General features: G+C 35.7%; 1 protein-coding gene and 1 long non-coding RNA gene across 6 annotated transcripts in view; one reads left to right on the top strand and one right to left on the bottom strand.

Moving 5' to 3' along the window:
* Positions 1-26084, top strand: part of LOC126911234 (uncharacterized) — a 77368-nt gene that overhangs the window by 26764 nt on the left and 24520 nt on the right. The gene's annotated exons all lie outside the window — the stretch shown is intronic.
* On the bottom strand, positions 336-25868 carry LOC118275221 (coronin-1C-A). 5 transcript variants are annotated; one of them, XM_050697065.1, is made up of 13 exons: positions 25722-25868; positions 25465-25617; positions 24659-24856; positions 12195-12317; positions 11626-11769; positions 11020-11150; positions 10534-10641; positions 10018-10192; positions 9208-9271; positions 8642-8730; positions 8002-8142; positions 4808-5014; positions 336-4540 (listed from the first exon to the last, which is right to left on the bottom strand). In XM_050697065.1, the coding sequence occupies exons 1-13, from the start codon at positions 25743-25745 to the stop codon at positions 4340-4342; spliced, it is 1758 nt and encodes a 585-aa protein (XP_050553022.1). In that variant the 5' UTR covers positions 25746-25868; the 3' UTR covers positions 336-4339. The 5 variants fall into 5 exon arrangements, with proteins under 5 accessions (XP_050553022.1, XP_050553023.1, XP_050553026.1 ...); XM_050697066.1 differs by having other exon boundaries at positions 4808-4993; XM_050697069.1 differs by lacking the exons at positions 25465-25617; positions 25722-25868 and adding an exon at positions 24988-25330 and having other exon boundaries at positions 4808-4993.

Here is a 26084-nt window from a genome sequence, read left to right as displayed (position 1 = left end):
ACAACTTCACGCCTTTTTATCCCCGAAGGGGTAGGCAGAGGTGCACATTACGGCATATAATACCGCCATACGATGTACACCCACTTTTCACCATTCATGTAATAGGGGGTGAGCCTATTGCCATATCCTGGACACAATTCCAGACTCCGTGCTACTATCGAGAAATTTTCGAAAATCCGAAAACAACCCAGTAATACTTTGCAGTAATTTCTCAAATATTTAAATATTGATTAGGTAACGAAGTGGCAATAGGAGTAATACCGGCGATAAGTCCTTAATCGTAAGTGGCGACATCTGATGAGTGATAAATCAGGGTTTTCAAATAATACGACCAATGAAAATAGTAAAATAAATATATATTTCTGTTCAACTTTCGTAGCAACATTTATGATCTGAGTATTACTTATCAAAACACAACAAGGCACTTAACACCTATATTTATTTATTTAATATAATATTGACAATTTCATGTAAAATGTTATACAATTTTTATATTAGCTCAAAGGCATTTGGCACTTAAACAATAGCACCAAGTTAAGGCATACATAGTAAAATCTTAGATTGTATAAAAATGGATAAGAATGACAATATTTATATTTAAAAAAATTGAGCTTACATTTAACATTTAGAAACAATGTATAATAGATAAGATTTTTATATGAAAACATGTATATTTGCTTTGCAATTATTGTCAAATATTTAATACAAGATCGATGAACAGCGAGAGATGTTATATAGTCACTTGGTAGACTGTTAATATACTAGAAGGCTTTAAAAATATTGCAGAGCCTCACCTCAAACTGTTATCGAATTAACAATACATTGTAACCGTTCATAATACTTATTTACTTACATTCGTATAAAAAAAACTTTTTGTGATTTGCTGTAACTAGACATAATTATACGTATTTTTATAGAAAAATTACTTGAAAATACCTAGTCACAGTTTACAGATTACAATACGAGACAAAATACAGTAATTAGCACCGAATACATTAAAAAAATCTACATACGTTTTCTTAGATGCATTAAATACAATTGTTACTAAGTTTCAGTGCGATACGCAGTCGTGAGACTATCCAGTCTTTATACATTCTAAGACAAACGTATTAGACGAACAATTGTGCGTTTATATTTTACTATTTTCAGTTTTCAGCTGTCACGTTTTCTAATCAAAAAAGGAGTAGATAATATTTACATTTAAGGTGAATATTGCGATCGGGTTTTGGACGCGTTTGCTTTAGAAGAAATTGGAGAAAACTCTGAATAATATCTTTTATATTATCGCGTTTCCAGACCTAAATTTTGTCGCTTTTTCTACCCTGATCTTCTTCAGATATACTTTCGAGACATTTCTACATGCATTACCTTCTTCCTCCCCCCTCTAAGCAAACGATTCCAAACCAAAATTACACATGAAATACATTATTAATAAAGGAAGCGTCTAAAGCGGTGGTAAGAGAAAAAAAAAACACAATTACAAATTATTTAACGTCAAAATATTAACAGTCGACATCCTAACTTTAGGGGAAACGTCCAGTGAATCGAGACTGTCTAGATCCCGGCATTTTAAACCTTGGAGCCTATAATGTAAGGACTAAAATGGTATGAGCTAAAGAAATAATTTGGTAATGAATGCTCTACCTGTGAGTAAAAGTTGTAATATTGAACATTATTCTACTACATAATAAAACTGTTTTCTACATTTCATTACTTTGTCTCTTCACGAAATAAATTCATTGAACAGTTCGCCTCCTTGTTGATTACAAAATTTACACTAAGTACATTAAAATAGCGCGTATTTTTACACAAAAGGTTAAAAAAATGCTAAGAAAAAAACTCGATTATGAAAAAAAATAAAATACAAAAGCGTCACGTACAAATTGGAGAAGTGTTGGCGAGAGACGAGACTCCGTGCCGTAATTTAGCTCTAAAATATTTACACATTTCGAAACATTTTCTAAAGGTACGGCACGAAACCATCACCGTCGTGCCACACAAATATTCATTTAGGTCGAATACAAGCATATTTCATACAAATTCATACATTGCTTTGTCATGATACTAAAACGAACATCTAAGTTTACGCCATCATAAATTACATAAGAAAATTAATCGTCGTAATAATACTATTTAAAATTTAAACTATAATACTAACTGTCAAGGTGACAGCGCGACTTACTGTCAAATGTCAAATTTCATAACTGACATGACTAGCTGCCAAGGACCATTATAAAATGTTCCAATGATATGAAATTAATACTTTATATTGTGTTAATTGAAAAAATCGCGTCACTTCATTGACGATCGTATTAAATACAAGTTTATTTTGTGAGAAAAGAAATACTAATTCGAATGACGCGCTGGTGTGTTAAAATCCAAGATGGCGTCCCGTTTTGGCGCCGAAATTATGAAAAATCTTACAAATCAAATGATAGGTGTATTAAAACAGCAAACTTATTAACTAGAATAGAATAATAGTAGAAAATTATTATTAATAATGCGTTGAGCCAGCAATTTGTTTAGAAGCATTGCGCCTTACGTTAGGTATTTGAAAATATTAAAGATATACAAAAGCACCAAGTTACTGGACTCTTAAGCCTACCTTATAAAATCGATTAGACTTTTGAAATCATTTACAAACCAATTCAGACCTAACTTCTTGTTAATAAGGTCGTTTTTCGTTGTATAACATAAATTCTATTAAAAGTTTCTTCAATATTAGTTGTACAAGATTTCAACAATCTAATATTAATTTAAAGCCTTATCCACACGGGTTTTCATATTATTGACAGTTCATAAAATAGTTAAATATATGATAGGTTCATGAGAAACGTGTGAACTAGGGTTAGTTTCCATGTTTCATGCATATGTAAACTAATTCTCTGATACAGTAAATTTTTAAACACAAAGTGATGATGTTAACACTGATTTTCATTGCCAAAACTTTAAAAAGTTGGTCATAGTTGGTATCTGAGTAACTATAATGTAGAAAGGGTTTACATATTCAAAAAACATGTAAAAAAATAAATAGAATTAGCTTACAACTACCAGCGACGCTCGTGCCTATTAAAACTATAAAATTGATTTGTTCCTACTATAATATTTTAAAACAGTTACGTTTTATATATCATTTATTTAGATACTTATTAAGTGATGAAATCCATTTTAAAATATGCTTTAAAGATAACCAAATAAGGTTCGTATTAGAACAAGACATATAAGACTTTAAGGAGCATTTTTAAATATCAAAATAAGTTGAGTTTTTATAAAGACTGAAAATTGACAAGATTTTTACTAGTAGATGATATTTGGTCCTACGGTACAAATAAGTGAAACATGAGTTAATCCGTTATTGCTCTGACTAATCGATATAAGTCTACATAAAACACATTACCCTCCTTTGTATTACAGTCGGGTAAAAGTGAAGGCTATCATACTATATGTCGAGAGCTCGCAAAATATACACCACCGTTTCAATAGTATATAAAAATGACTTGTGACGTTATTACATATATGAGTTAAGGCACATAATTTTTATCCGCGTTTTTATCACTTCACTATACTTACTATTTACAAAATTATTTATTTATTTATCAATAAATAGTTTTGAAATGCACTGGCGAGCTGAAATACCTGTCTATTTAGGTCTTATGAAGAATTACAACCTTTCGATTGTGATTATTTTAAGACACGTCAAATGTCAGACAAAATTGAACCATAGATACTGGTGCATTATTCCAGCACGCCAGTGTGTCCCAATTTTAAATAATGAATCCTCAAAACATTTTTTTTACATATCCTTAGCTAAGCTTCTTATAATAATATAGTTATTGTCAATTTAAAAAATGTAGTGACTCTTCATTATTACATTTCAAACGTCGATATAAACTCTAAACTGCCAAACTACTCAGAAAACAGACAATAATCTGCGGTAACAGTTTAAAAATGTATACCGACTCTTCTAAACTTTGTGTTTTTAATCTAGCAGTTTGATGAAACAAGAAAAATGATAGAAAAAGTATAAAAAGATCACGCTATAGTTCGGATAATGCATTCAATAGGCTGTAAGATCAACTGAATGCCATATTACATTTGAAATGACATAACAAATATAAAAGAGGTCATTCAACCGACCGATCTGAAAGTCAGTCTGGCCGCCTATGTTCAGTAGAAGACGTCTTATGGCTTATACGATGACGATGCTGTTCACTTTATCGTCTAAATATGTGATAAAGGTCACATTTCCGTCCAAAATTTCCCTTGCTTTATAATACAGTACGCAGTTCCTCGGTCTACCAGATTAAAGAACACAAGTTAAGTAAGGATGGGTGTGCGTTCAGACCTCGTCAGGTGCCATGGCGTCGTCCTCGTGGTTGTGTGTCTCGGTGGCGGCGGCCGGGGGCTGCGGCGACGGCGCGGCGGGCGGGGGCGGCGCCGCCTTCACCGTGGCCTCTAGGGCTCGGATCCTGTTCTCTTGTTTCACAATCACCGATTTCAGTTTGCGAATCTCGTCCACGAGATCTGATAGTTGTTTCTCCTGTTGTGGAATGAAGAGTTCATTAATTTACTTGTTGAAATTACGATACGATTCACAACAGATATTTGATACTTATAACAATTTACAGATCTTCTTTACAGATCAGATTTACAGAACTTCTAATCAATTAAAATAATTCAACAAATTATGAGATTTTGATCGCAAAACTAACAAAAGGTCCAAAGTTTACGCCCAATTATTGATATATAATTATAAACTTTTAACACAAGTCTCTATAAAGTAAATAATGTAAAAAAATAAACATACCACAGCAGCATTAATAGCAGGCGGCGGAGTGGCGGAGGCGGGGGTGCCGGCGTGAGAGTCGTCCCTCTTGGTAGCGGGGGTGGGGGAGCGGTCCTTGTCCTTGTCCCGCTCCTTGGCGCCGGCGAGGGCGTTGGCCTTCTTGGTCACGGTGAGCTGGGGGGCGGAGCGCCCGGCCACGTAGCCTCCCTGCACAACCAACGCACGCTCCTGAAGTCGGGTCGGGGAGCCCTACCTCGTAACATCTGTCCTCGACTGTACTATTGGCTGTGGCGGTACCGGTGGTGGCCCGTTGTGTGTCTTTCTTAATTCTTATATTTAAAGGGACTTGTGTTGTTTGAAATATTGAAAATATTGAATTCTATATTTATCTTTGTTTGAGGTTTAAGGGAGTTTGAGGTAAAAATGATATAAATATTTTGTGTTTAATCAAGTCTAGTCAAGTTTTACTATTCAAGTAATAGTAAATTTGAAAAAAATTCAAGTCTATCTTATTACTTGATTTTATGATAAAATGTGTCTTTTACAATCAATACAACATAGCCTAAGTAGAGTTACAGTCAATATTATGAGTTCGTTGTAACCATAAGCTTTCAAAATACTTTGTAAGATCCTTTCGAATAGAAAGAGATAAAATATGTTTCATTTCACATTTTATAAATTGATCACAATTAAAGTTGAATGCATCATAGCATTTTCTTGAATTTATTTTAGCCGCTAATTAGATTTTTAGTTCAAGAAAATTTATGCAGATAAGCTCAGTATAAGTCATCTTTAAAATTTTGGTTTTCATATTATTGCCCCTCGTTGGTCTTGTTAGGGTAAGCTTTATGGTCTTTAATAAATGATAGATGAACAACATATCCCATAATTGCTAATTAGTAGTTTTATCGTAGATGTTAAAGTAGTAACTCGATTAAACACAAATAAATTATAGCATTTATACAATCGAATATATTTGATAATGGGTCAGTCAGTCAGTCAGTACACTATATCATGTTTTTATTAATGGCCAATCTCAGTAACCTATCTAGAAGCTAAGTAATGTATAGGTTACTAAAATTGTTTTCAGTTAAGGTTGTCCTTATGACCGTACATAATATTGCTTATTATAAGTAACAAAAATATATGAATTTACTTCAAAAACATTAAATAAAGACATCAAGAATTATGAGTTATAATAACATTAAGAATAATCCCATTATACATTAACTAGACTAACAAACAACACGTAGTAAAGGTTAGTAGTACGACAAAAGTCACTCGATTATAAAGTCGCAGTTAAGAAGACACAACACACAACAGACAGTAAAACGCATTGTATTATAGTTAGAGCAAGCCAACAGTACATTCAGGACAGTAGTGGTGTAGGCAGGGACCGTGCTTTTAGTACATACTTACTTATACTTCAACACACATGGTAACAGAAACTGTAACTCAAATTATTTGTTGGAATACTTATACTAATACTTAAACTACTTATGTAATTTGGTATACACACAGGGTATGACCAGGGGGCCTATTCCGGCTCTCGAATCCGAAGTTTCGTTTAATTTTCGGCCGTAGGTTTTATTGATTTACTAATAAAGTTACTTAAAATAACGTTTTATTTTTAATTTCGAATCAAAAACAATTCATGTATTTTCATTTCATTCGTTCATTTTTGTTCACAAAGCTTCGCAATAAATGGAATTGTAGTATGCAATCTGCGAAGTTTCGGACGAAACTTCGTTTTTCGTTGAATTAGAATAGGTCTGATTTGGGTAATAGGACTTTTTGTCCCACGGGAACGCGGACGAAGCCGCTAGCAGAAGCTAATGTGTAATAAATGTAAGATCTTAGATCTGTAGACAAAGGTGTTGAATACTTTATCCAGCCTCGGGTATTGAGCTCAATATCCATTAATTTAAATCGTTTTCAAGATCCATTTGTTTAAAAAACACGAATATCCTACTAGAATAATGCTATAAAGGTTTTAAATATTATAATTTTATTGTAACTTTCGTGAGACATACTAAATTAATTATTATGTTATCGGCTTACTCACGTACTGTTTTGACGATTAACTCGACTAGTTTCAAGCCATGCAAGAGGCTCATATTCATGAGGAGCATTTCGCGACACACGACGCGGCGATTGTCACGAAATGCTCCTCATGAATATGAGCCTCTTGCATGGCTTGAAACTAGTCGAGTTAATCGTCAAAACAGTACGTGAGTAAGCCGATAACATAATAATTAAGTTTTAAATATTGTGAAAAATAATTACTATTTGATAAAGTTTGATTAAAAGTAACCCAAATTAACATAGTGAGTTTGGAGGCCACGAGATTCGGTCCCGTTGGTGTTATTATTTACTTAGAAACTTAATAACACAGTATAAATACAACCCAATTAATATCAGAACCTGTAAAGGTGATATGTGTGAAATTGTAAGTAGCATAGTTAATAATGATAAGCTTACTTACCTGCATCGACAACCCTTAGTACGAGTTTGTTTTACGTTAAACGGTAAGCGCGTTCGGCGCTCCGATTGGTTGGCATAAATAAACCAACCAAACAGAGCGCCGACCGCAATCGATTTCGATGTCGTTAAACGTAAAACATACTCGTACTAAGCCCTCTGTATTAAAATAACACCAAAACTCTCATATTCAACACAGTTTCACACAATGCATGCCTATATATAATTATAGCGTCAAAAGAACTTCCTAAGTATCCTATTTATAGGTTTCTTGACTATGAGTTCGAAAATAATCGAATTACTTACTTTGAAAGTATCGATCTGACATATAATTATATGCACATAATATTGTAGAGTTACTACTTAAATCCCCGCTAACGAATAATATCCTCTATGCGCATTACAGTACAGTACAAATCTGTATACGCATCTTAATGTGCACTTCTTTCTTCTAAACTCGAGAATACTCCAACTTTTAACGCAAACTCAACTCTAAAGTCATAACTATACAGTCGAAATCACTGTCATATTACGACCTACAAATCACTACTCAAAGAAAAACCAACTCTACCCCCGTAACTACAGAGTCCTATCTCTTGGTACTGCCCCCTATAGGGTACCTTGAGCGACATGGTGCATGTACCTACGTCCTACAAATCACTACTCAAACAAAAACCAACTCTACCCCCGTAACTATACAGTCCTATCTCTTGGTACTGCCCCCTATAGGGTACCTTGAGCGACATGGTGCAGGGCTCGGCGTCCTCGCCGGCGAGCCACTCGTCGGCCGTGAGGCTGGCCTCGTCGCTCAGCGTGTCGGGGTACAGGTCCTCTTGGAACAGCTCCGACTTGCGGGGCACCGTCATCGATACCACCTGCCAACACATGTTACGTGGGTTAGTTATGGTACTATGTAAGGAATTGCTGTACTGTTTTAAGTTTTAAAGTGTTTTTATTTAAGCCATGGATGGATTAGAAGGAACATCGCATTGTCTCTTGAAGATCCAAGTGTTGGTTCACCATGCTTCGGCACTGCTGGGTTGGCTCGCGGAGTGATACCACGGCCTCACAGAAAATCGACGTGAAACAACGCTTGCGTTGTGTGAGTTAGGTTACCGGAGGTCCAATTACCCCCTTCCATATCTTCCTGATCCCCGATTCCCGAACAACCCTTAAATTACTAACTCCCAAAAGGCCGGCAACGCATTTGTAACGCCTCTGATGTTTCGGGTGTCCATGGGCGGTGGTGATTGCTTACCGTCACGTGACCCGTCTGCTCGTTTGCCGGCTTATACAAAAAAGATCCAGTGATAATCTACTGCGCAATATAGGCCTTCTCTACGCTTCTCATAGACAAAAGATTGTCCACGTTACCTGGCAGAGTCCCGAGTTGTTCAATCTGTAGAACTTGGCGATCTCGCACGTCGCCACGTCGCAACCTCGCTTCGGCATCATGCCGATACCTACGGAACGATGAAATATACGATAAATAATGAATCCGTGTTTGTTTCGGCATTTCATCTCAGGCTAGTCCGATAGGAAATGCCGGCCTCATCTAGTTATTTAAGAGATTGGCGTGTAAAAGAGTTACATTGTCACCTATTTGCAAAAATAAATATCATTTATCGAATACTTTTATTTTTAAGGGGGGAAAATCATCCAGTAACTTTTCTCTTGGGCGAAGCGAGAGGGAGTGCCAGACTCTTACTGACTAAAAAGCACTCTGTTCCTACTGGAACCAGAGCCCCGGTAAACCCGCTATGTCGCCCGCAGCTCCAGAAAATAATGAATACCTAAGGTGTTTTTATACGTAGGTTCGTTTAATGCTGTTTAACCCTGTTTATATTAAAGAAGGGGCCGAAAATACAAGTTGCTGGACTATGAGTTTGCTTAAAGCATGGTTGAAGTACTTCAGTACCAATTAAGTTTACAAAGCTCACCTCTCTGTGGGTCTGGGGTCTGGAAAGTGTTGATGTAATGAACGAATGGCGGTTCAGGCGTCACCTGCAATGAAAAGTTTAGTTTCGTCACTTGTTCATGAAAACTTAAATGTTATTAATACGCATAATTTTTTTCTTGTGTTGTAAGTGCAATAATTAACAGTTAATTCGTAATCATGAAGTGATGGATTCGAACACACGCAATAATCTCAATTCACGCAAGCACCCATTACTAGCTGTCCCGGCAGCCCAAGCACATGCTTATTCTCCACTTGTTCGTGCATTGACGATGATCAATGCTCGCCTGACGTCTGCACCAGAGTGTGATTTGTCCGCAGCAAGATGGAAGGATGTATGTCGTGAATGTCTAAGATTTTGTCAGAAGATGAATGGCTGATGTTTTAGTTTTAAGTAATAAAAATTATTGTACTTTTTGTTTGTCAAATATATCACTTTAACTGTATAATGTATTGGCTTAAGCTATAAATGATAATGATAAATGATATTTATTTCTGCAAGTTGGTTACAAAATAACACTTTTACACGTCAATAAAATTATGCATGTATTTTCTACTAAATAAATGTCCGTAAGGATTGAGGAGCCACATCAGATTTTTAAAATCTAATTTTAACATTATTTAGCAGCAGGAATTCTAGATTTAGCAGCTATAACTAAACTAATGCCCGAATATTCAAACGCTACTCAATTTTAAGACGCTCTCAAATGTAGTTTTGTCATTGCACGATATTTAAGTACAACTTAAAATTGAGTAGCATTTGAGTATTCGGGCGTAAATGTTTGGCACTGACCTCAAAGTACCGTATAACGGAGTCCCCCTTCCCGCAGAGGTAGATGAGGTTGGTGTCGGGGTCGTAGAGCGGGAACATGACCCCGTTGGACGTGTCGATCTCCACCGTCACGATGGGCTCGTTCAGCGCGTCCGGCGTGCGCAGCGAGTACTGACGCTCCGACATTCGGCTGAAGCTGGAATTTAAGGGACAGAGGGATCGTTTACGTGCATCTTATTAGATTTAAGAGTTATATTGTTTGATCTGGAAGTTATTAGGGCAGAGCTATGACTAAAAAGATAATTGTTCAATAGTTAATGGCTGACAAATGGATCGAAGCTTTCACTATTTTGTCATTTCCAATGATGACACTTTTTGATGATTTCGACACAAACATATCCTATGTCTTTCATTTTATTCATTCGTCAGTTACAAACGTAGAATACATGCCAAACATTGCATGATGATATGTTTGTAGATACTGTTTGTAATAATAATGATGATGTATAGTGCTTGAAATCCAAGTAGAGAACATACCCAGTAGTGAAGACGAGTCCATGTTTGAGGAAGATGGCGCGCGAGGCCTTGCTGCCCTCGTGGGCGATGGCCTCCGACTCCACCTCGCCTTTACGGGGGTCGATTATCCTGAGAAAGAAACAATCATACATTATTTTCATGTACATAGTAGACGGTTCTTTCAAATGGTCTAGTATGTATGTTTTATTTTAGACCAATAGTCAACATTTATCTTAAACTAGCCAGGCCGCGATCTCACCTGATGGTAAGTGACGATGCGGTTGACAAAATTTTTTAAATAGTTTTATTTAGCATGACCTGTTTGTTTGTTTGGGTTAAATGTAGTCATTGGAATTTAACCTCCTTCCTGACGTCCGATCGATCTGATATTTGGTACATACTCTTAATCCTGATGACCATACAATATAAGCCAATAAATACCGTTTAACATAAAACATATTTTAATTTTCCTTGAAGTACTACAGAGTGTACAGAGAATGTATGTACCTGATCTTCTTGTCTCGGCAGGTGGTGAGCAGTTTGGAGCCGGTCCAGTTCCAGCAGGCCGAGTAGATGAGGTCCGGGTGGCAGTCCAGCGTCAGCAGTACCTCGCCCGTGCCCACGTTCCATATTGCTATCTGGAAACAGGAAATTATGGCAGTTAAAGTTATGGCACTTAAAGTAAGGTGAAAATTTTATTCAGAGTATTTGGTTCCTCTAAAACTAACAATGTTTTCTAATCTAAAGCAGTTGGCTAAGAATTTATGATTCCATATTACTGGAGCACTATTCAGGATAATGTAAGGAAGACTGCAGACGAAAAAATAAAGATTTATAGCAACAAGAGTCAAAAGACTGCCACAGGGTGTACTTTTTCATGGATAACACGTATTAAGTCCCTGTAATTTAAAAACTGTAGGACTTTTTTTTATATTTTTCTGATAACATTTGAAACCTTGCCGATCACCTGGTGCCTGTTGGACGTCGATTTCAGGGACACCCTGTATATATAATAAATCTATATTGATTGTTTGGAGAAGATCTCTTTATAAGAAGACCTGTGTTTAACAGTGGACGTCTTGCGGCAGCAGTTTAGTTAAGAAGTGTCATTACCTGGTTATCGGAGCCCGCAGTGAGGAGTACGTTCTGCGCGGTGGGGTGCCACAGCACGAGCCCCACGCGGCGCTGGTGGAACACCAGGTCCACCACCGGCTCCGTCAGCGTGCGGGACAGGCCCCCGTCGGGGATCTGCCACACCTACACACATAATTATGTGGTGAACTAAAAGTTTATAAACATGTTTTATTTTCTTCTTTTTTATGGGATGGGAATAGGAGTCAAACGAGCAAACGGATTATCACTATAGTAGTTGCGAGTCTTTTGGAGAGAGCTAATTGGGCTACCAGTAAACTGATTATTTAATGCAAACCAAAAAATTGATCAGAGGCATCAATTGATGGTTTGCAATCGACGCCCACAGATAGATATCTATGTATCGACGCCCGTAGTTGCAGATGCAACACCAGAGGAGTTACTAGTGCATTCCTGGCCATTCAGGGATTAGAGTTGGGGAATAACGGTTGAGGGAAGCATCCTCCACTCACACAGTGAAGCACAACGTGAGCATTATTCCACACTGATTCTTTACTATCTAGGTTTTCCTTCTTGCATTTCCTCCTTACCTTAACAACGCAGTCTTCAGAGCCGCTGGCGATGACATTGTCGTTGTGCGGGCACCACGCGATGTCGAGCACGGGGCCCTTGTGCCCGCCCACTAGGGGGTGGTCCGCCGGTATACGCCCGACCTGGAACAGAGTCATACATACATTAATTAAGTTAATATGGGCAAGTATTTATTGTCTCTGTGGTGCTGAATAAGTAGTTAGTGTTACCAGTGGATATTTTACAGCAAATCGTTTCTATCGACATCTAATGTTATTATTTGTTATGGGTAGTTACCTAAGTACCAAATTTGTTTTTAAACAATGCACAGTTAAGTGTTTTAACCGCAAAGTATCGAAGCAAGTCTTTTGCTCTAGGTATAAATAGAAGGTGGTATTTTGGACAAGTTCTAAATGTAAATGTATCTACAACTAACTGAAACTAAACAGTTTCATGCCGGTAGGTAGGTATAAGAATGAAGTGAAAAAAGACTGTATAATTTAATTAAGTTCAAAAACGTCTTGTGCGAAATACCTAATTTCACTTAAAAACCTAACACAATGTGAAAGTATCAACCATAAAAGAATACACAATTTAATTATCTGTAAAACTTGTGCGCCAATTATTTGCGCGTTGTCTCTGAAAATTATGGGCGCGAAAACTTTCACATGCACCTAACGACCTAGTGAAAGTCGGCCATCTTGCTTACCAAAACAGATAATTAAACATTTTTGGCGCCACGACTAAAACATAAATCGCTAATGTGGGTCGCAAACTCGCAACACAGACGACACATGCAGCTTAGTTTATAGAAATAAATTGTATTTATTTAATTAATATGTGGTTACTGCTTACATGTATTAATTTATTTTACTGTATTTACCTACTATAAATACGTATAATAAATGTTTTCATTTACGAGTACAAATTGTTATGTACTTTAAGCTTGTCGTTTAACCGTAAATCTTTAATCACATAAATACAGTTGGTAATGTATTTACGAGCATATAAATAATACTGAGTATGTATACTAACTAATAATATAAAGCCGAAGAAGTTTGTTTGAACGCGCTAATCTCCGGAATTACTGGTTCGAGTTTGAAAATTCTAAGCCTTTGTGTTGGGTAGTCCATTTATTAAGAGAGGATACCATCAGGCTACGTTCAATAAATTATGTGTGTAATGACGAACTATGTCTAATATGAAATGTCAAAAAATCAAATGGTGAATAGACCTTTAGCATTCCAGGGTTGTTGCAAAGCCCTACAGGCCTATCAAGGCTTGACTTAATGTATGTAATATATTCAGTGCTAATTTCATTCTGGCATTAACACAGGATGAGACCACAAGTTTCTTATACTGGTCACGGTCAACTGTCAAATATATCATGGCCATATTTTCCTGAATCCACGAGAAATTATGTCCGTTCATAAACATTAGCATTAAGACGTCGCCAAATTGCTGGAAACCCAACATTTCTGACAACTTTGTATGAATACACATTCCTGACAAGTCTGGCAACATTGTTGGCGATCCCAGTACAATTTTAGGTTACAAGAGTTGAAATAATGTAGGTTACTTATTTCTTAACGCACTAGTGAAGATTTCAGTGATATGAAAGTTACAGTAATGTAGCGGTACAACGGAATATTTTAATTCGCGGAAAAAATAACTTTAAGACTTAAGTTTTTATATTTTTCCGTCCGCAGTGATGCTATATAGTCTCATTTCCTGAAATTAGGGATTCACCAATAAACAATATCGTCATATTTTTTATCACAAATAGTGTGTTATCAGAAATATTGCAGATTATGCAGATTGATTGTAATAACTACTTATCGCGCGTAACACCGGAGTGTGAAATCGGATATTATCGTAATTTCCAGTCCATGTAGGTCTTACAGTCTTAATTATGAATTCGTATTCATATGTGCATAGTCTTAATTATATTTGTGCATGAAGGCGTGCTATAGTAGTTATTCACATTTCATGAACAGAAAATCTTGGAGGTTATGTTAAATATTAAAATCCTAGACTGCAAATGGTAATAAAGTAGGAATAATACTCAAGTTTAGAAGAGATCTTCCTCATAACACTGAGGTAAATAAATTAACGAGCGGATCAAAGTCAAAGCGAGCCAATTATGTTACATTATTATCCTGCTATCCTAGTACAGGCATCTAACTTTAGGTGATCTAGACAGTTTAATAAGATTTTTTTTTATTACTCAAATGACTATCCTACACCACTTTATCCGTCTTAGTTGCTCATCCCCGTAGAACGAACTCTCTGAATCTATTCCAGCTCCCAGTATCACATAAATCGAACTATACTCGCTGGAACACGCGCCAGCCACTCATCCTCAAGTTTCATTTAGGATACCGGATTACATCATACACCGTAACATTTGATCAAATGTTTGTCCGAATATTTATGCGTTTCGCCGTGTTCCGTGTAGATGGCAGGACGCCAAACGGCCAATATTATTACAGTGCGAATTCCCAAAGTGTTCCGGACTACCACTGTGTCACACATACTGCTCGCTAATGGTACTGAATGACCGTTTGGCACATAAAGCTGATAATTATTCAGAACCATGTCAATTTCGTGTCGTTTTGATGCTCGTTGTAAGGTGACAATTTGAGTGTCAACACTTTGTAAGAAGATTGCAGTTTTCAATAATGGATTTGGTGTTAACCGAATCATCATCATCATATCAGTCATAAGACGTCCACTGCTGAACATAGGCCACCCCCAATGACTTCCAGATAGGCCAGTTGGAAGCGACCTGCGACTTGGTTAACCGAATTATGACAAATTTATATTCTTTCTTACTTTTTACATGTCTTTGCGCATGCAGCATGCAAGTATAACCATCGCAGTTCACTCATATAGTATGTGCCAACTGAATCTCGGTTCACGATTTTCGTGTATCTATAGACTCTTCCTACTACAATGGGACCGTGGATATCCATTGTTTTCTTTGTGCACTCGATAGAAAGTCGCCTGATCTATTTTGGCAACCAACAAAGCTAAGATATCCGATCTTATTTCGTCTGGAGTTTAGGTCACAGTATTTAGAATGTAGTTTCAGGTTACAGTCGCTCCCATAAACGGGCAACAATAACAGTTTCTTTCTCAAATGTCGCAGTATTTCGATCCGAAGAATGCGTCCTAATAATAAATCATGGTGCTAAACAATCAAACGGTTGATTTATCTTCATTGGAAGCGTACACAGGTGTGATTGAGTCGTGTCATTGCATTTCTGTTTAAACACGTGGGTTTGTCATACTGACAGCTGACTTATGTCCATCTTTTATCTACGTCTGCTAAAGGGCAAAGGAAATTGGGAATGAATCAGCTTTCCCAGGTACCTCATATTGCAATTAATGTCAACGGTGTTTAATTGGGACTTTGGAATAGAATATTATCATTTTCTGAAATGAACACCGAGCAATTGTTTTTTGATTTTGCATTTTTGCAATAGCTCTATTCTTTTGACAATCAGTACTTTTTAACAATTAATAAAATTACATTGTATATTTGCGTACGAGTTTCTTTCTCTGTCTCAACTGCGTAGCTAGATAAACAGGACACTGCAAGCATCAGATGTGCAGGCAATAAAACACGAAACTAATGCCCACTAATACCTGTGCATCAAAATTTTGCTAGTCGTGTTACACCCGGAGCATTGCACACGTCGCTACGCTTTTCTCGGCGTGCGTAGGCGGGCCCTCGATTTCCGTCTGCCGAATTATTACCCAATACAAACATTCATAAATAGATTCCCTAAATAATAACACCTAATTATAGAACGTTGTTTTGTAGATAGAGTACGTGCAACATGTGCTATTCTTTTCATTTATCAAGGGCGTTACAGTTCTCCTCTGTTGTTTTGTTACTATGCTGCTTTATAGCATTCCTCTGGTCACAACTGACATTAATGTTCAGTGTTACAAGTACTTTAATTCGTTTTAGGGATCATGGTTCATTTTAACGATTCAAGCTATTTCCGTCATAAATCCACATGCCTTAACTCCTCGGAGTAAGAATGGTAGATTCTACTCTTGTGGACAATTACTTTTATTGCAATTTAGAGACCTTTACATCCAATGACTTCTCCCGCCTTGAGCGAGGCGAGAGGGGGTGCCAGACTGTTACTGACTAAAACCACCCCGATTCTACTCCTGCTTTCGGCCGGAGCTCCGGTAACCCGCTATGCAGTTCGCAGCTAGCTGGAACTTTTATTGAATGACCTGGAGTATTGGTTGAGCAATCATTGGAGTAAACAGATCAATGAAGTAGACATTTTCTCTTTTATCGAGTAAAGAAGTCAGTCCAGAAAGTTCTACCGCAAAGTCTTTTATTACTTTTGTACTCGGGAACAACAACTACAAAATTCTTTCATTAATATACATGTCAGTTTGTCACAATAATTCAGTGGAAACAATCGTCTCACGCTCGTGTATCAATTTCTACCGTAAAGTTGGAGTTGGCCATTCCAAGACCAACATTGGTCACAAACTGGTGTCTCAGATAGTCTTACTAATAATAGAATATAGTACAATGTTTGTAATACCTAAATATAGGACCGGATAGTCATAAACAGTTGTTTGATAGCCAAAAATCATTCACATTAGTCATTATAATCAATACTTCTTGTATGAGTTGGGGTACGCATTGATTTGTACGTGAATACATCTGAATCATCTTTGTCGGCGAATATATTTCTGTGTCCATTCTGTTGGCATGTATATTGATTAATGCAAGATTGAAAGTTTTGCACGCCAATGTATGTACGTATACTCTTTTGTCTTGTGAGTAGAATAGTGTATGAGCGTGGCAACAATAATTACGACTGAAATCATACTCTTCATTGGATCCAATTGTTTGAAAACTGATGCATCTAAAAAGAAGTGATCTTGGGCTATAAAGCCTTTTAGTCACCAGGGGATACTTCAAATTTTCCCAGACACACGGTAGGAATACAAAACGAATGAAACCTTTATTGCTTTGATAGAAAATAGAATTTAAGTACCCACATGACATACTGCACAAAACAATAGCAATTTTGAGACTACACAAAAAACTACAACAAATTCGTATCCATTTATGAACTGTTTCCGTTACAATTTTACTGCATTCCTATTAAAAGATAATAGTTATCTCATCCGTTCGTACTATCGTTTATTTCCGTCAGCTATCTCCTACAACTACATGACACATGGCAACGCAAGTAAGCCATGTTAGTTTGAACACTAGCCATTAAAGGACGGAACAGCTAATCAGAAAGCCGTCTGTCATGTCCAGACTTGACCTTGCAGGAATGACCTAATGCACGGGAATAGTCTAGATTGGGAATGAAGATCATACACATAATAAAATAACTGGACACATTGGCTACGTCAGTTGGGAAGATTGAGAGAGTAGAGGCCTTTATTTCGAAGTTGGTGTTGACGAAAATGGACTAATGGAAAAAGCGATTACAGTGAAAATCAATTAGATGTTTAGGGGACAACCTTTAGGGGGCAAACACTTTTTAGGGGACAATCTTTAGATTGGTCGCTGACCTGCATTTGGAAGAAATGCCTCGTTACGTCGTCAAAACAACAGCAAATATCATGTTGCAAAAGTGCTTTAGTTGTTAAGATATTGTCATGGATGTTTAATATCATTTTAGGTTATGCAGTTGACGGAAATGAGTTGGTGATGATACCAGGTCACCTGCTAGACATCTAGCCTTTAGATAAAACAATCAAAATGTCATAAAGTAAGCAACTCCAGTTAAAGTCGCCGCCAATTAATACACAGCAATTAGCAAAAATTTACGACAGTTAACAGAGGGAACGTTTAGTCAGCTGCTTCTAGGAATATTATATTTAGGTCAACGTGTGATAATTAAATTAATTCCCAGAATATCTCTATCGGGTTCCAGAATGTATTTTTAGACGTTGAAATCTAATACAACATTTATAATTCGAAATGATGACTGGGTGACCAAAAGTAAAATACTGACTACTCTATGAGAAAGACATCCATCTACAATCAAACTATTAATAATGCTAGTAGATGGGCCAATTCGTCCGTTTTATAAACAGTATTCTTCTTAAGGGTCCATACAAGCAGAACAAAGTTACATCACAAAGATCTCCTCAGCGATCAGATACCACGCAATCCTCGTCAACCAAAAAACGTGAGAACCAGAGAACAGTGTGAGAAACGGCGTCGGATCTATTTTCCGTGCGCGTACGCAATGTGGGGCGCGTTAAATTTACGTGTTTCGTTTATAGACATGTCCAGTGGTTTCCACACGAACTTGACACGTTGGCCTACGGATGTACAGTTTATTGAGGTACTTACTATTTTAGCTTGTCACTGGGCCATGTTAAACGGATTGAACCTTCGACCATCATCAAAGTTATGGGCCAAGAGTCTATTGATAAGTATAAGCACCTCAAGAAGTAACCAAAGGGCTATTGGCCAAAATCACCACCTATTATTGTACTACTTAGGTCGGAAGTCCAGAAATTTTTGTGGTATATTCTTTCTCAATACGTGAGCCTTAGTTGAGTGTTAAGTTCTAATGAGGTCTATTTATGTTCTGATTTCAATTACAAAATTGTTACTATTTTTTATAAAATATTCCTGTATGACGAACAGTAAATACATAGATAAAATTCAACTATTCTGTAAAGAGATGATCGTATCGGATAAAACGATCCACTTGAAGCCTGCACAGCCAATCAGTCTCAAACAGCATGTTATTGTTTGTAACAGTGGCATTGTTTAGTGTTGTCTAACGTTGCGAGTGGAGGCCGAAGATTGTGTTATCGACGCGATAACAATGGCCGGTGAAGTTTGGAACCACTCCGGCTTTATGTAACGCTATTTATATGCGATAAAGGCCATGGACGAGGAAAGTGTAATGAAATGTTAGGAATTTGGTGAAATTATGCTAAAACGAACTCTGTATCAACGGCACTGTAGCTTATTTTTGCTAATGTATAAAAGCCAGTAGTTACATTGCTACAAATAAGACTGTCAAATCTATTGAAGAACGATTTAGGTAGTAAATTGAGCTGTCTAGGTTCACACAAATGATTACCTAACGTGATAATCATGTTTTGATGGATGGAGGAAATCTAGGGTCATCTATCTTATTAACTATTGTTGACTAGTCACGCTTATGAAACCAGGTTTATCTAAATAGACGGCGAATTCGTATATTTACACAGAGCGCCAAAACTTTGGGTACTCATTAAAAAAGAAGGTAGTTATATCGACAAAACTGTTCAAAAGACTGGAACTGATATGAAACCTGTTATTGCAAAAAAGGGTTCTTCGAAAACACATTTCGAAACCACGATATGGTAACAAGAATGCGGTGCTTCCGATACGAGGAGAAAAAACGACAAAAACGTAATGTCATTAGCCCTTAGCCATGCCGTGACTCATGGGTTATGAGGGACTACAGAAATAACGCGAAATGTGAGTACTGAGAATAACACAAGTTAAAGTATTTGTCCATAATCATTTCGTAGCCAAATGGCAAAAAACGGAACCCTTATAGATTCGTCATGTCTGTCTGTTTTAATTAACCAATTAGACCAAAAGAATCTTTAAACGTTAACTATAGTATTGTTAGTTTAGAACTACGGGGTTTTGAACCAGAAGAACCAGAAAAAAGCTGCTTTTTGGTGGGTTTTTCATTTAGAAAGTCCAATCTAGATTTATTTTTTATCGAATATTAACTGTTTTTGGGACTAACTTGTTGAGGTTATTAAGTTTGCCAGTGATCTTAACGTTCATCGGGTAGCGTATTAGCGTATCTTCAAGTTTTCGCGTAAAACAACGGCTTCATACATCGAGAGCTAATGATCCATACTGGCTATAAATGGTGTGTGAAATAGAGACGATTATACCTTGTATGTCAATGTACACATGTAATTATGATAACCGAATACTATGCTAATAACATTCATTGCGATAAGCTATCTAATATATGCGGACCTAAGGATCATTTTCATATATAAAAGGAAATATTTTCAATTTTGTAATTTAGGTATCTAAACTTAAAGCTCGCATGTGCCATGTACCAACAAGTTTTTATTTAGGGCCTTCAGAACTTAGCATTTTAGAAATGCCTCGCGACGTTATGAGTTATTTTAATCCATAATTACTAAAAAAAGAAGTAGGTGACGGTTGTTTGATCAGTTTTTGCAGAAACTAGTTACTGAAACGATATGCAAGGAATTTGCATTTAAGTAGTTTAAAAGCTGATGAAATGGATGAATTGAACATTCAGAGATCACTAATAAGATAAAAGAAACCTATTGTAATTTTTTGAGGAATTAAAGAACTTTTTCACAACAATTCTTGATTAAAAGATTATCAGATCAGACCAGCATAATCGAGTAAAACTGGCAACTAATGAAGAGATGGACGAGAGAGCTTCATACCACGTCGATCCGATAGATGACAAAGCAGCTCGGTATGCGTCAGTTAGTAAACATTCACACCGCAAGTTTTTGTCACTCCATTGTCGAGCGCAACCATTGTTTCTGTCTAAGTGGCCGCACTTACTTGTACAATATTATTGTCATAATTATGTACCTACACTTTAATGTCCAATGAACCCTTATACGCATTTTATACAGACAAATATGTAACGGAACAGAATTGTTAGTCTTTCATAGTTTTTGGGGGATGAATTATGGCCAATTTCAAGTATCTTTGTATTATGCGACTGCATTAAAGATTTTTGGTTGTAAAGAGAAACTGGTGGATCAGAATGGAAGGCTAATGTCATCGTTCATTCCTCTGGCTCTTTCCCAACTAGTCTGAAGTCTGGATTTCAGATCAGAAGACAAATCAGGTCTCAATCTGACCATGGAAAACTTGCTGTAGTTAAATGAGTAAAATCTCCTTAAAAACTCATCCATTACACAATACTCTTAAAACCAAATAACCTATAAAGTATTGACAAGAATAGCTTAACAAAAACTTATCATTCCCATGCTGTTTTTGCAGCGATGCGTACGCGCATTGTTTGCAACCATTGTTTATCCGTATCTGTTGCACAATGAACTCTATCTGTCGCCTCGACTTGACGCATTGTTCGATTGATAAAAACGTTTTACGAAGAAAGGGAATGTTGTGTTGATATTCAATATGATAAGCTGCTTTGGTAGTATTCCATAGGTAATTAAGTTTTATGAATATGGTCTACTATCTATCTATACTAATATTATAAAGTCGAAATGTTTGTTTGATCGCCATAATCTGCGGAACTACGTGTTCGAATTAAATAATTATTTTTGTGTTGTATAGTCCATTTATCAAGGAATATTATGCTACGATCAATGGGAGTCGAGCAGCAGGGAGGAACCGTAGCTAGTTGAAGACTACAAGTCTCCGATTGATTTCGATCACGGTGGTCAGTCTAAAGAACTAGACTAGCCAACTACACAGGAAATATTATAGTGCACAATGTGTGGAAACATAGGAGCAGGAGCACTCTCCGTTACCTCATTCTCTAACAAAATTAGTATTTGGTTTACTGTTGAATGTGAAAGTCAATGGGAGGGCCTATGTTCAGCAGTGGAAGTCTTATGGCTGATATGATGATGATGGCACTGTTGAATTGGAAGGCTTAAGTATTAATCTGTAGTTATTGACATCAAATATGGTCATAAAGGATATTCTACCTTACATTGTTAGTAGTTAAAATCTATTTACGTTTAAAATACAACATCATGTTAATTGAGGAAAACACAATAAAACTTAAAAGGGCATAACAATACAAACAGAAACGAGAATAACTTAGTAACCAGGAAAATAAATACATTATGTTATAAAATTAGTACATAATAATATGTACACACACACAGAAAGTAAACAGTGATAAATAAACTAACAACTTGCTTCATTATTCAGATAAATAACAAAATATGTGACAATTAGAAAAATTAAATAGGACTTTACTAAGACATGATAAGGCAGGAATTTGTAGTACTCACATAATTTAGATAGGTTGTTTACTAAAATACTAAATTTCATTGTTCTTTAACTCGTTGGTATATGTATTTAAAATATAAAAGACAATTAAACACAAGGGCAGTAATTACGTAGTTACTTTTCTAAAGGCATTTTGTATCAATGTAGTTTAAATAGATACAGCAGGACCTCTTTAATCCGAACTCTGAAAATTTAGCCCCCGTTCGGATTGGTGGAGCGTTCGGATTATAGGGATATAGATGATAAGGGTATTTTTTGCGAATAAACTACATAATAGGTACATACATAATACAATATTTGTATTAATCTATAAACGTTACATATTTTAATCAACATTTTTGAAGAAATCCAGTATTTTGACGTTCGGAAAGTTACTGGCGGGCGAGAGCGAGACAGCGCGGACTCGGGTCGGGGGTTCGGATTACAGAGGTGTTCGGACTAGAGGGGGTTCGGATTAAAGAGGTCCTGCTGTAATAGGAAATACTACATATTCTTTGGAACTTTTAAAACATCAAAATTCTCAATGAAGCATGCATGAAGGTCAGGTCAATGTCTCATAAGAAAATAGTCTACTGCACTGAAAAACACACATAATATAATACTTATTAATGAAATGTTAGCTCCAGATATACATTCACAAGACTGACTCATACACTTTCAACGGACTATCTCCGTTAACTGTTAAAAAACTAAACAATCTTTATTACACTGATTATCATATTACCAGTGGAGATACAGAGAATGTATTACTGTAATTATACACTAATTTGTGATCAATTAACATTCGTAATTATAACGAAACTGTACAAATTAAATATTAATTCTTTTTGTTTCTTTTATGTCTGCAGGATAAATGCTGAATATCTTTAAATGAGCGAGATTAGAAGGATAATGAACCTGATAAAGATATACAATGCAGGTTGCTTCAAACCAACTGATCTAGAAGACATTGGGGGAATCATATGTCAGCAGTGATGTCTTGTAGTCAAGTTGAGATGAAATATGAGCATTGAATAATCATTACAGAAACTACATCTAGTTATTTAAGAGATTGACATGTAAAAGAGTTACATTGTAACCTATTTGTAAAAATAAATATCATTTATGTAGGATGTTAGAAGTCAGAAAGCTACTAACACCTATCTAACTAACATAGATGTAAATTAACTCCAGTGAGATGTAAAGGGCACAAAGTAAAATTAATTAACCAGGTAGTCTACATTCATTAGTCTTTTACCACAATAGCATCTGTTGGATGATATTTGGTGCCTATTTTCGTATAAAGAATGTATGAAATTAAAACATCATGTTATATCGGTCATGGAGACACAAATTCCAAGTGTTCAGGATACACCCATTGAGTCAGAGAGTGATTAGATAATGAAATACATTATTATTCACAAAATACATGCATCGGCAATTGATAAAGCAATCTATTACTGATTTCCAGCTAGGATTACCAAAATTACCTTAAAAATTAAAGATTTCGGGGATAAAATTGTAAATTCGAATGTAATTTCAAAAGAAATATCAATAAAGTTTCAGACAAAAAAGGTATTTCGCTACAGTTGCCAATTACACGTAAATATTTGTGTGCAATTAGTATTCTAAACATAATTTAAGTTCAGTTGACTTCGGAATGCACACAGACTTATAAAATAGATGTGAGGAAAAATTGTTTAATTAAGTAACCCAGTTTATTTGAATTCAATGAGGATAATTTTAGCAGTGTTGGTTTTAATTCGAAACTACCAATTAATGCATAAGGATGAAATTCGTTATTGAAAACTATTATATGTAATTTCATAGAGTCCAGCATATATTTGAAACAGCGAGACTGTTTTTTTGGAATTCTAGTGTTGAATATCTAAATATTAATACCTTATGAAATGCATGTAACATATTGATAGAAGGCAAAACAGTTAGGTACATGTCCTATTAGGTAGTAAGTTTTAAAATTTGTAATCTATCTTATCAGGAAAGAATTTCTTTGGATAATAACAAATAGCTTAAGAGATTATCGTTGATCTCATCACACACATTCTTCAGACTGACATAATATGGAAGGATTTACATAAATTTTGGTTTTGGACAAAATAGAATTGATTTTTGGTTGATTGATCTCTGTGAGGTAACTTGAGACAACTTTTTAGTAGATTGGTAATAAATTATAAGATGATTTTGATGTTTTTTGTCTAAATAATAATTTATCTACAAGCATTCCTATACTAATATCAATTGTCTAAAGTTTCAGAGTGTCAATTCATCAAGGAAAACTTTTAAAATAATACTTTCTCAGCATTAAATACACAGAATATGTCCAGAAGCAGTTATTTATAAATCAGCAAGGCATGACTAAGCGTCTCAATATAATATTTTCAGTGTTATAATAAGAGTAATCTAGCAAATATTTTTTACAATTTACTCTGTGAGAAAACAGTGGAGTGTTCAATGAAATAAACTCACCTTATTGTGTGGCAGTACTATGAAGGCGCCTCCGCCGGCGGACTCGACGATTATAGCCAGAAACTTAGGATTCACCGCACAGAAAGTAGAGTCCCAAGAACTTTTTGACACTCTTATATTATCATAACATTGCTCACGTTTCAGGGCCTGCCCGTAAACGTGGCGGAATTTAGAACTGCGCACCACCCTAAACGACATCTGTAACGCGAAAAGTAACCAGTTAACAACAATACAAACAACAACTATCCGATTATTTCACTTCTAACATAACCTATACACCACTATGACCTATATTTTGACACTACTATTTAAAAAGAACTCAAACTCACGTTTAATTATATAGAAGAAAATATTATTATTTCACTAGAAAATGCAATGAAAACATTTGAATATAACACAATTGTTTAAAAGAAAATAAAACTGAGAGCTACTAAGGATCGAAGGGAGGACGGTTGGGAAAACGAGCAAACTCCATATTTGGTAATGCCTGCAGTCACTACTTTTAGTGATGATAATCTCGCTCTATATGTTCAAAATAATATTGTAATGGATGTGTGCGACGTTAGAAATAATTGATGAATCATTTAATTACTTTAAATAATTATTTTACATAGTTTAAAGCTAATTTTTAATTTACTTTTATTCTGACGATTCGTTATTTTTGAACGCGACTCTCAAACGTCAAATTGCTGTCAAAATGAGGTTGTTATAGATGCGATCGTAATTAAAATTTTTGTTCCACTTGCCCTAAAAACTTATCCTTTGAAAAAATATTGAAATGTTCCTTTATTTCATAAAATACTCACTTTGGGTACTTCGATGCGAGATTTATCCGTGCTCTTGGATGCTTTTGGTGTTTGAGCATGGTAACTGTGACAGCGTTCTCTTCCAACTCGTTTAGCTATGGGTGCTCGTTTAATATTCGGACTTGTAAAACTGTTGTGTCTTTTAACATTTTCCTGAAAAGAGAAAAAAGAATTATTATTTTAAGAATTGCATAAATCTTGATGGATGCGCATAAATTGTAAAAGATTTCGAATTGACTAGTCTAAAACTTATTTACCCTGTCCTCTGCTTCTACTTCCATTGTAGTAAAAACACTAAATGTAATTATAAATTCAAAAAGTTTCACTATAAAAGTTTCTGACACTCAAGTTACAAATAAAAGTAAGTTGTAAATGAACTTAATCTAGACCAGTGAAGGTAGTTGATGAAAGTCGAGTCAAAATATTATTATTTTCATATACCTGCTATTTATCTTTTATTGCTTTACATAACTGAACAATATTTATAAAAAGTTATTAACAAACAATAATATGAATTAGTTTTACTATTATTAAAGAATTAAATTATTTGATAGAAATAGTAATTTTAGTATGTGGGCCGCACTTTCGTGTCATGACAAGTTGACATTTAATTTGACACA

The sequence above is a fragment of the Spodoptera frugiperda genome, chromosome 11, assembly GCF_023101765.2.
Source record: "Spodoptera frugiperda isolate SF20-4 chromosome 11, AGI-APGP_CSIRO_Sfru_2.0, whole genome shotgun sequence".
Lineage (NCBI taxonomy): Eukaryota > Metazoa > Arthropoda > Insecta > Lepidoptera > Noctuidae > Spodoptera > Spodoptera frugiperda.
The sequence above is the reverse complement of the archived record's forward strand: the minus strand, read 5'-3'. Positions and strand labels throughout refer to the sequence as shown.

Coding starts and splice junctions, on each gene's coding strand:
- LOC118275221 (XM_050697065.1), bottom strand. CDS start 25,745: ATGGAAGTAGAAGCAGAGGACAGG. Junction 12,318..24,658: donor TAGTACTGCCACACAATAAG/GTGAGTTTATTT, acceptor ACTCTGTTCCAG/GTCGGGCGTATACCGGCGGA. Junction 10,642..11,019: donor TGCCGAGACAAGAAGATCAG/GTACATACATTC, acceptor TTTCTTTCTCAG/GATAATCGACCCCCGTAAAG.